The sequence below is a fragment of the Poecilia latipinna genome, unplaced genomic scaffold, assembly GCF_001443285.1.
Source record: "Poecilia latipinna isolate Pla-1442-1.1 unplaced genomic scaffold, P_latipinna-1.0 Scaffold112, whole genome shotgun sequence".
In the NCBI taxonomy this organism is placed as follows: domain Eukaryota; kingdom Metazoa; phylum Chordata; class Actinopteri; order Cyprinodontiformes; family Poeciliidae; genus Poecilia; species Poecilia latipinna.
This window is the reverse complement of record NW_015112728.1, coordinates 403,547-415,837: the sequence shown is the minus strand read 5'-3', so window position 1 is coordinate 415,837 and position 12,291 is coordinate 403,547. Positions and strand designations below refer to the sequence as shown.

General features: G+C 40.5%; 1 protein-coding gene across 1 annotated transcript in view; it reads right to left on the bottom strand.

Annotated features, from left to right (window-relative positions):
- Positions 1 to 12,020, bottom strand: part of spred1 (sprouty related EVH1 domain containing 1) — a 37,238-nt gene extending 25,218 nt beyond the window's left edge. Inside the window, exon 1 of the mRNA XM_015028013.1 lies at positions 11,227 to 12,020. Coding sequence (XP_014883499.1) covers positions 11,227 to 11,258 — 32 coding nt within the window. The 5' untranslated portion in view covers positions 11,259 to 12,020. The remainder of the gene's footprint in view (positions 1 to 11,226) is intronic.
- Positions 12,021 to 12,291: the final 271 nt, after the last annotated feature.

The following is a 12,291-nucleotide window of genomic DNA, read 5'->3' as shown; positions in this document are numbered from 1 at the left end:
TCCCTTTAATGACCACACATAGAAAACACCCCATTCTGATGATATCTAATGACATGACTGACAAAGAAACGGTCCAAGAGAACTCAGTTCAATCATGAAAAATAAGGTTTTGGGGCACCACAGCAGGCAGTGATTGGGATATGCTGCTGCTGCTACTCTAACACCCCTCTATGGACACCAATAAATGGATGCGGGTGCTGGGTGCAGAAGGGGCTGTCAGTCAGACAGGGGTCCCTGGGGTGAACAGAAGGCAGGCGGTGGTGTCAGTCAGCCATGACCAGAGCACAATGACCAGGGCCTGACCCTTCAGGCCTCCCATCATACACATGCCAGCAACCATGACACTCTGAGGAAGGAGGGGGGTGGGCCGTGAGAGGAAGTTAACAGATATGCGGATCCTCTTAAATAAAACTTTTACAAGCAAAGCATTCTTTATTACTTATTAAAAGAGTTTAATATGTAGGGTGCATGCCACGATTCTACAAACGACACATTTTAACTTTATAAAGCTGTCCCTTTAGTCGGTGAACTTGCTTTCCTAAAACACACAGTGCTCTGCATGCGTCTATCAGTCCACCCTGTGCACATTCACAGCTCATCGAGGGATGGTGGAGACAAAAGCCGGCCTCCACGCCCCTTGCTGAGAGCACACAGTCAACTGGACACACAATTGTGAGCGGAAGCAGATCAGCTGGCTTTGGCATGCAAGAGAAAAAAGGGGGTGGGAGGGAGGGAGAGAGTGGGGCAGGATGAAAGAAAGGAGCCCCCAATTCTGAATTATTCCAAGTTATTCTGCTGGATGACTGACTTCATTTCCGAGCAAAGCAGGGGAAAAAAAACAAACAAAAAAAAACTGAGGGGTTTGCTGAGACTGAAGCCGAGGAGGACAGGGAGAGGCAATTGTAGATAAGGATCGCGCGTATGTCTGAAGGGAAACTTAAAAAAAAAAAAGTATTATAATAAAGTACAAATTTTTAAAGTATATAGAAAAATCATCACTGAAAATCAGGCAAAAGTGTGAAGAAAATCTAATGTCGAGTGTGGTTTGTGAAAACTTATGTGTGAATTTTTCACTTTTCAAAATTCCACCTGAGGTAAAGTTACAAACTAGTTCAACTGTTCTAATACACACACACACAAAAAACGCCACAGTTCTTGTATTTCTTATAATTAATCAATAAAAAACAAACAAAAGTAGTAAATATAAATATAGATTTACAGGAAAGAGACACTGGAGAAGAATGCGCAGATCAGGGAAACATGGGCCCTGAGGCCACTTTCTCCAGTGTGTGGTGGAGAAGGGGGATCCTGGGACAACCATTTCCTAAGTGGACAAAGTGACCGTTTGTCTGCTGCTCCGGCCCATGGCTCACTGGGCTTCAGCATGCAATTATGCTCTGCTCCCGTCTCGGTCTTGGGCTTTCCAACCCAAAGGGGAGTGGTGAAGAGGAGCACAGAGGGTTTGAAGGGCTGGAGGGTCCTGGAGGACGGGGTGGGCAAGAGGGTGGAGAAGAAGGGAAGATGAAGAGAGCGAAGAAGAGGAGGAAGAAAGGGGAAAGAGAAAGGATGTAGCCAGACCCCTGGTTGCTCGCCAAGCCACCCTCCCTTTCCTCCACTCCGTCCCCCCCCCCCACCCTCCTTCCACACAGGCCCTCCCCGGCTGCCTCTCTGTACACAATGGCCGCTTCTCTGCTGAAATTTCACGTTATTGGATCCCGGGCCTGGAGTTTTGTCCTCCCACAATGTCCAGGCAGCAGAGCATGCTGCAAGGGAGACACACTTTGCAAGCTAAAAGCTGGAAAACCATTCGTCCTTTCATTAGCATCTGAAAAGACCAGAAAAGCTGCCTCCCCTCCTACTCCCCACCCCGCATCTCTTTTTTTTTTTCCTCCATCACCCCTTTTCCTCCCCATCTTTTGCTCAAATCAAAAACCTGAGGAAGGCTGTCAAGCTCAGTCAAGCTCCGCTAGACCACTTTGGCTCGTGGAACTTTTTAACAGACGGCCAAAAAAAAAAAAAAAAAACCATCATTAAAATATCATTGGAGAAAATAAACACAAGCTACTTATCCCAATCCGATTCTATAGATTATCCGCAGAAAGAAAAAGCTATTACCAGTAAAGTACGTAAAACATGGATTTCTACGTCAAAAGCTACTTTGGCTGTGACTCGTTCTCTTTGCCTAAAAGAAAATAACGGCATCTTCAACAGTTATGTCAAAACACAATGATATTTATGTAATTATGTATTTCTGACTGATTTCATATAATGGACATATTTACTTTTTGAGTATATGTGGGCAAATCAAGGTTTTTTAAAAATCTACATTTCCCCCACACCTGTTGTAATGTTGTAATCTACTTAATGAGATATTAGAGAGCAAACTGGGGTTGTTTGGTCTCCTCTACATGTTGCTACAGGCTGCCAGTCAGCTGGCTGAAAAGAGGCTTCTTCACCTTTCTTGCTGAAGACTCCCACTTACTCATCCATACTTTGCGTACTCGGTGAGCCTTGCAGTGTGTTCACACTGTCTTTGGACAGCTGAGATTTCATAGTCAAGCATACCTTGTCTACATTTCTCATGATAATTTCCTTCAGTTCCTACAATCTGAATGGATACTAACAAGTTTGATGAGCTGTTTGGGGGCTTTGAGTCCACTTTGAGTATGCACAGACCTCCATGGAGAATGTATATTTCCAATGTTTGGAAAACCTTCGCAAGGAATGCAAATAGTCGTGAGACAGAAAACCCATCACTCTCAATGAGGTCACGTTTTCTGAACACAACTGCCAAGCTACATATCAGCTAAGTAGGCAAATGTACGTCGATTACCCAAGCATAGCACATTACTTAATCAGATAATATTAGAGCTGCACGTTGTCAGATTGTTTAAAAAGTTTTATTTTGCACACCCACCAAAAAACAATGTGTCTAATATATCAGCAATAAATATCGTATCGGCATTGGCTGACTTTTGCTTTTTATGCTTGTGTTACCCTAATAATAGAGTGATATAAGGCACTCTTCTCAATAAACACATGTAAATTACCACATGTAGCTGGTGTTTCCTCTAGATGTTTAAGTTTATGCTTTAAAATAAAAAAAGCATTGAATAAAGACTTTAGATGACATTAATATGACTACATTAATTAATATGTTGAATTACTTTAACATATAACTGCAGCAGGAATGATTGTTGTTTTCTGTTCTAAATATTTTCAATTAGATCTGGTGATATATTCAAGCTACACTTTGTGTGCTGCTGTTGTGAAACTGTTGTATTTTTACTCAAGGTTATTAAACCGTGAGAATTTTACAGCGGCCCACGCCTTGTAGATTCATGTCGCCTTACATAGACATGACATTTCTGTAGACATGACATTTCTTATTTAAGTAGATGTATTAAAAAGAAATAAGCAATATTGCTTCTACTGTAATGACATTTTTTGACTGTAAACATATCTTGTTGATAAAAATAAAACATGGAACCTGGCCATGTAGTCCACCCGTGCATCTAATCTGAATGGGGTAAACAAGCAAACTAATTAGTCTCAGTCCCAGCTTAAAGAACCAAACGCAAACTAAAAGAAGACACACAGAAGACAAAAGCCAATGTGGTTTATGGTTAGCTGTGTAAGCTGCAACATACATACATTCATAGTAAAAGTACGTCTGAAGAGGCTGTCTGTTGGTCATTAATAAAAGCAGATAGAGGTGTGAACACTAAGCAGGCAACACAAGCTTGCTTACATTAGCTGCAGTGAAAACTAATCCGCTGGTTATAGAAAGAGAAGTGAAAGAAAAATTTGCCCTATCTCTTCTCAACACCTCAGGCTGCTGGTGACTCATCTCCCTCACAAGAACATTCAGCTTAGCTACCAACTGACTCAGAAAAAAAAAGGAAAAAAAAAAACACTAGCCTAATCTGCTGCTGCTGTTGCACGGCACAGCAAAACCTAAATGTTAATGGTAGTTTTGGTAGTATCTATGGCAGGCAACCTTTCCATGCCAAATTAACCTGCCTTCCATATATGGAAACCGGACAATCATCACGAGATCTCATCGGGACGACATCTTGAACAATCATTTTCAAATCAAACCGTCCATTACTGGACTGGGCCTGCTATCCCGACATCGCAGTTCCAACTCCCGCTGCCCCATGGCACACTATAAATCTAAAAAGAATCCCATATGCGTATCAAATGCCAGAAAGCTATTCTCAAACATTCATCAAAGCCGCATATTGAGAGGATCTTAATTCGAACCACAAGCATTCAGTAAATTAAAACCTTACGCTTGCCATTACAAAAAAGAGGAACCACGAAATTCAACTGCAGCGGCATCTCTGCTCGCCTTTGATGCGAAAGCAGTCCCACAAGACCGGGCCGTGTAGCTGCGGGAAAAAAAAACAGTCAATATATCTTTTGAAGCTACTTAGGAATAATCAGCCATCACACTGAGATGGTGGCCTATGAACTGCCAAGACAAGCTATAAAACGAAGATGATGAGAGTACAGTTACATAATTACAGTAAAATATTCAACTCTATAGTTGACTATTCTGGACAAAGACATCTCATTCAAGCAGGAAATGTCTTGCAATTTGATGAGTCAAGAAACAACTTTAGTAACCAATCGAGTACTAAATATAGTCAAAATCTGATCAGACATTCACTGGGCAGATGAAAATACAGGCTTGGAATTTTGGCGAGGCTTTAAATTTTATATAACAGCTATTACTTTTTCTTACGTTCACCAATCCAGGATCAGACCTTATCTTTTCCAGAAGCACACATGGCAAATGTTTCTATAAAAATAGAGACTCAGGAACATGTGCAGCTGTGTGTGTATACGTGTACGCGCAAAGACACATACACAGAAACCCCTTCCTGTTTTCAAAGCGTTTGGAAACTCAATCAAAGACACAAGGTTTAGGATTTACATCTGTGCCCTTTTAAGTCTGTGGCTCAACAGGAAAGAACCATCTTAGCCCAGCTGCAGTAAAGAGTTCCCAACAAGGCCCAGCCTTCTCGCTCCTGCATGCAGTACGACTGAAAACAATATCTACAATTCAGTCACTTTGTGTTAGAAGCAATTCTTAAAGGCATTAAGATATGGTCTGTGAGCATCAGAGGCCCGACTGGGCAAAGAAATAAAGACAAGCCTCCTGCTATGTAGATGTTATGATGCAGACACACTCACATACAACTTAAGTCCACATGTGGTGTAGAGTAGGCTACTAACTCCACACCATCATTCATCTTTTAAGAAAAGTACTTTTCTAATTCACTACTCACATTTTGTTCCACTTAATGCATGCTCCTAAAATACTTGAAGAGGAAATGAAAATAATAAGAAGGAAGTAGGTTAGGTTTAAAATACAGAGGATCCAAGCCTTAATCTGACCACGGGAATGGAAGAGTCCATTACAACGCAAGACAGGTTTCATTTTGATGATGCGTCACAACCACAGACATCACAAGACATCTGTAGATTCATATAAATTAAAAAAAAAAAAAAAAAAAAAAACTAACCATACTTCACAGCTGGCCACTTCAGTACTGGGTCACAGAGTTAGTCTATAAAAAGATAAACACTGCTGATACAAATGAAACTTATGACATAAAATGAGGTTTTCACTGCCTGTGAAGGGAAAAAACACTGAACATGTATCATGCAGGCACTGTTGTTATATGCAACCTCAGGTTTGTCAAATGAAATATTTTGTTAGCTCCTGTAAGCCACATTCATCACAACCAACACTTCCTCAAAAGAAAACAGAAGCAAAACCAAAGACGTGTTTGAGTGTTCAGCTCAAAAGAGATTGCCCTGGGGTAAGATGTGTCTGTGGCTTATATTCAACCAGTTAAAATGACAAAAGCTGTTACAGGCATGGATGTGTACTGAGGTTTCAAAAAGCTACAATTTTAATAAACAGCCACAATCATGATGTTATCATGCATAAAAACAGAAAAGAATGACTGTATTTGAAAGGCAGTCATTGGGTAGCTTATAAGCACTTCCTCAATCATTTAGTCAAGTTTCTGAATCTAAATCAGAAAAGCTATAATTGTTAGATTTTAATTGTAAATCAAAGATCAACATTTAAATAAAAGCATGCATATCATGCTATTACATTTCAGTTTAAAATGTTTAAATGATTTGATAAAGTGAAAGTAGATTATTTTTAATCAAGGTTATCATATCAGAATCTCATCCTGTTGCCAAATGGAGATCATGTTCAAGAAACTGTAATAACTGCAAAATTCACTGACTATTGAAAGGCCTAAGACACTATTTAGCTTACCATGAGCTCCACTGAATATGAGTCATTACCCAGGCCATAAAGCATGCCAACAACTGAAGAAGTCGTATATCCTTGTCGTTTTGAGACGTGATGGGGGTTGTTTGGGAAGAATGTTTTTGGGAAGCTCTGCAAAACTAAAGGGAGTGAAAACAGCTCACATGTGATAAGATCAAGACACCCACATAGGCAGCTGGAACACTGAGCTTTCAAATCAATCACACAGATAGGAAGCGGACAGAGAAAGCAGACTGAAGATCACCTGACTAGCAAAAGACAATACGGCAGGAATCGCAAACAATGAGGCCATACCCGGTGTATGTGTCAGTCAACTGACATTCACTAAGTAAAAAACAAAAACGTATGAGGGCATGTAAAATGTCTGCACTTTCCATCTGAAGGTGCAGCAGACTGGCAAGAATCTATTTGATATTAAAGAAGAGGGGAACTCTCCACACATGCCGAACAAGATACAAGCCAGAATCTCACAAGGCTTTATGAGCTCTTTTTGTAATTTCAGCTTTGTGAACACCACTGCACCAAGGCCAAGAAACATGTTCCCAACAAAGGCTGTGCTGTGTGTCTACAACAGCTTGGTTTACCCAACCATCTTTTAGACAAAACTACCTCAGGGCCATCGCTGCTTGAATCTTGAGGCAATTTTAAAATGCATTTATGAAGACTGCAAGCTTAAAAGACACATACAGTATCTCACAAAAGTGAGTACACTCCTTGCATTTTTGTAAAATACTTTATTTGTTTTCATTGAACAACACTATTTTGATACAGTGTAGCCATTGTACAGCTTGTATATAAAAGTAAATTGGCTGAAACCCTCAAGATAACATCTTTCAAAAGTGAGGACACCAGAATGTCCAGGTTCCATGTTTTTTTGTGGGCACTATAATTTTCCTGAACTGCTACATCTCTCTTGAGCAGGAAGTTCACTAGAGCTTCACAGATTGCACCGGATTCCTCTTCCCCATGATGACATCATGAAGCTGCTGGATGTTAAGAGACCTTGCATTCCTCCAACTTTAAGGAATATGGTTTAGGTCTGGAGACATGCTTGGCCAGCCCAGAACCTTTGCACTCAGTTTCTTTAGTAAGACAGTGGTCGTCTTGGAGGTATGTTTGGGCTCATTATCATGTTGCAATACCGCCCTCTGGACCAGTTTCTGAAGGTGGGGGGGAGGGGTTCAAGCGTTGCTTCAATACGTCACAGTACATGTTGGCATCCATGGTTCCCTCGATGAACTGTAGTTCCCCACAGCTGGGAGTATTTATGCAGCCCCATGAAGCCATGACGACCAATTTGATGCAGTGTGCAATGTAAGGTCTAAACAGCAACTGGCTGGCACCCCCTTTTTCACTTAGGGGAGTACTCACTTTTGTTGCCAGTAGTTCAGACATAGATGGCCACTACACTGTTACACAACCTGTAAACATGGCTTTACATTGTATCAGTGTCATATCTTCACTGTTTTCACATGAAAAGTGATTTTTTTTTTCTGTACACATGTTCATGAGAGACTGTATACTTTTTTTTAGAGGTAAAGCTTGTAATACAAACCAAACAAAAAGTGAAAAAAGGTAGCGGACAACAGCCAAAGGTAAAAGAGTGATGATGACTCTTTGAATGCCAAAGTTGGGCATCAATGCACAACAGAATGTCCAATTCGAGTCCATAAAGAAGAGATTTTTATGGTGATTTGTCCAGTAAGAAGGAGGAAATCAAAGGAAATGATGTCTGATAGAAGTAGCATGCAAGCCTAACAAACTGGACCCAGAGATTTATCAAATCTCTGTGACTAGTCTAATCTGTCTTTAAGTCATCACAGTGGCAAATGATAGTTAAAAGCTGTTTTTTAAACTGTTATTCCCAACTCTGCTTCTCCCCCGTAATTCATGTTTTAGGTGTCCCCTTGCTGCCAGACGCCTGACTTAAATACCAAGGTTGATTAACAGGCACTAGATGGCATGCAGAGGAGGTCAGGCAATCGTATAACTCAGGTGTGCTGGAACAAAGGCACATCGAGGATACAGAGGCTGGAGAACCAGGGTTGGGAACCACTGCAAACACAAAAATACTAGCCATATTCAGATAGACAAGTTCTGCTCCTGTTCTGACCGGAATTGTTACACTGATGTGTAAAGTCATGTCAGCGCGTTCCTCCCAACTGTGCCACCAAAACAGCCTGCTTTATATTAGTCAGCTGTGAGATGGTTACCAGTCTCACTTTTCTCCATATAATCAGATATAATCACTAGTGAGGATTTAGCTATATATACATACTACAGAATCAGGTGGCAGCTGCGGCCGAATGTTTTTTCCTGTAATTGGCTCAGACACTGAGGAGAAAGTGAGCTGCAGCTAATGCTAAATGAGAGCAGCTATTAATTTGACGTCATATGTGGGCATCAGCAGGTGTTTTGTTCGGCGAGAGGACACGAAAAGAAACACTGTAAACAATGTTTTGTTTTTCATCTGATAAACTTCAAGTTTAAAACTAACAGGCACAGTTGCCTCAGTGGTCTGGCTGACTTCCTTGTTCAGCTATCTGTCCTAGCTTTCACAATTGCTTCATAGATGATCTTTGTAGCAAGGTGACCACAAATCTCCCATTTATTTATTTTTTTCAACTAAGAAAACATTGTGTTCTATGCACAACAATGGCCCATCAGACACTCCGGATCCGTATTACATGCAATCATTCATGCATGATACTTGCTTCCTGTTTTTAAGAGAATGTGGACACAAGGGCTTTTGTGTTGTGAAAAAAGTGTTTAAAACGACAAGTCCACAAATCTAATTATGATTATGTATTTTTTTTTTTTTTTTACTTGTGGTATTTATAGCTATTTGCTTCTACAACATAATGAGAATTAGCCAGTCAAAGAAAATATGTTTTCCTTAACACCTGTCAGCAACTTGTTAGTTGAGCAGGTTTTATTCAAGGATTCGGAGAATATTGGGAAAGAGTTTTCGTTTTAGAAATAAGCGACTGACTTCCTCTAAGATCTAAATCCACCTGGGCAATGGGAAAAACCGAAACGTCTTCAAAAAGGAAAAAGAAAGACAACCTTCACTCAGTACTCTGTAGCTTCCATTATAATGAATCATACCACTGGCAGAAAGGTGGTGGAATCATAGCAACAATGTCCGGATCACTTCATCATGTTCGCTGCCGCCATCATGCAGGTGGAACAAACCCAGCACTGTATTTAAAACCCACTGATAATACAAAAGCCCACGGCAAAAATTCCCTCAGTGGGGGTTGTTGTGGATCCTTGATGTTGTTCTAAGAAGACGGGTCAAATTTTACAAATGCTTATGTTTTTTTTTTTTTGTTGTTGTTGGGTTTTTTTCTCTCGTCTTCAGACAAAAACACAATGAGAAGTTTGATCTTATCTGGTAGCATCACACATAAAAAGACAAAACAAAAAAGTACTACATTAGGTTTAGATTAATCAACACATATGTGTTAAAGGCTCAATTGTGCACTGGATAATGTGAACAAAGGACAGCATGGCAAATGTTACATAAGATCACAGAAGTGCACTTCAAGGACAAAACCCCATGCATTAAAATCAATCAGCACCACAAAGGCCAGATAAAAGAAATTGGAGAAGAAATGGGTGTGTTTCAGTCATCTATCCATGACAATGTAAATGACTGTAAAGGACATTTTACTTCCTCTGTGGCAAAAAGCAAACCCTCGGAGATGGGGAAAATGATTATATGTCATTATGACCCACTCACATATATATATAAAAACCCTTTGCCTCTGTACCCGCGCAGTATTTAACCCAAAAATGCGATCTTCGGTGCAATGCGAAACAGTGTACAGTACTGTGAATGGGCAGGCAGGTACTTTATGAATGGAGGAGATCATGTGACCGCAGCACCTCCCGAAGCAGATATTTCTCACTGACTGTCAACAAGGGCTCATGGGGGGGGGAATCAGCCCCATTAAAACAATAGCTAAACCCGACCAGAAATGCGTGCGACATGTACGAAAAGCACGACATGTACAGATTACAGTCAGTGTCCGCGGACCGCGTTGAGATAGGTCGTGAATGTAACGCCGTTCCACGGCGTTTTTTATGAATGGGGATCGTGATATGTAAATGTGTGTGATTGAGAAAAAAAGTAATCTTCTTCTCTTATAAATGTCGCCATAGCCATGAATAGTTTTCATGTGATATGTATGACTGGTTAGGAAAGACTAGATTTAAGCAAAAGGATTAAATACAGGATTTAAATGCACGGGAAGGTGCCGAAATCATGGCGGACAGCAGTTGGCTACACACAGATCTACACTGTCAATATAACGCAGTGTGACCATGATGTACTCAGACTGACAGATATCTCAATGTATATTTAAACTGGACTTGGCTTGTCTGCTTTAAAAATACGTACATTTAAAGAGGCGATCAGTACAATACCATTACTATAATAATAATAATAATAATAGTAATAATAATAATAATAATAATAATAATAATAATAAATGAGTTTAGAATAATTTTTCCACCTTATTGAATAATTCTAACATTACTGAAGCTTCAATACAGAGGCCTAATATAAATTCTCCCATCGGAGATGTCAAATATGTCAAAACAAGAACACGAGCAGGCATGGCATTGTTTCCGTATGTATACATGTTATTACAGTTATAACAAACGTGTGCTATTATTCTTCCAATAGTCAATAAACAATTAGAAGTTACATTCTATATTATAAAAGGCAAAGCATAATGATGAAATACCAGCGCAGCAGAGTCAGAAATGTCACCGGGACGGCGTGTAAGAGCACATATTAATACCTAAAGGTACCTAAATACTAGTCTGAACTGTATTTATATGTGCTCCTTGAATATATGTATACGTCTGTGCATATGTAAGTAAAAAGTACTCACTCGTTGTTTGGATTTGTTGAATCTTCACTCATTTTTTCCTCACGAGGATCCAAATCTTAGCAATAGCATCGACGACGCAGTGACGGCGGGATAAAATACCACAAAAATCACCATTTTCCTTCATAAAAACGAATAAAACCTTATTAAGGACGTCGGATGAACGGTGTACAAAGAGGGGGCATGCATAACCGAGCGTCCCCGAGAACACCGAGTGAAAGCTAGCTTAGCTCTGCTGGCTGGGACTAGAGTAAAGCAGCGAGGAGGAATGACAGCCGTTGATTCATTTTATCCTCCCTGGAAGTAAAATCCGACCACAACAAATGAGCAAGCGGCACCATCCTCCTTCAACAAACACACAGCAGATCCTCGCTTTGCAAGAATGTTTATAGATCCTTCAAAAAATGAGAGAAAATGCAGGAATCGCCGTAGACTGTAACGTTTGTTAGGTTATTTACGTCGAGCATCCATTCGCCCAACTTCAGCTCCAGGACGACACTTGAAAAAGCGCTGTGCAGTGTCGGCTCCGTCAACGTGTCCGAATATTCTGCAGTAAAGGCATCCGAAGCCAAACAAAAAAAGAAATTGGCTGTTTTCAGTGTGCATACACAGGGAATAATCAACCAAACACAGACATGAGATTTCCAGGAAAAGTTGGTGGACATCTGCTTTTATCGAACTCCATTTTCAACTCGGAGGAGGAGGGGAGGTAAAGAGGGGATGAAACATCGGAAAACTGGGCGGATGTGTCGACCCTCGCTTGAGAAAAATCGGATCCTTCCGCGACGTAGTGAAAACATGTCACCCTTGCAAGAAAATATGCTCGCCTAGCAAATAGAAAGTTCCGACTTGTTGAAGAGTAACTAGCATTACACTTAACCGCCTTCCTCTGTATGCTTGTGCGGTCAATTAGTTAATTTTGATGTGCAAGGGGGTTCACTAAAGTAGTCCCAACACTTCCCAAAAGAAGTTTGCCTTCAATCACGCATTGATATAGGAGGGAAGCGTCTGTGTGATACCACGCGAAGTAGAATATAATTAGGAGAAAGACGTGGGGCTGACACATGC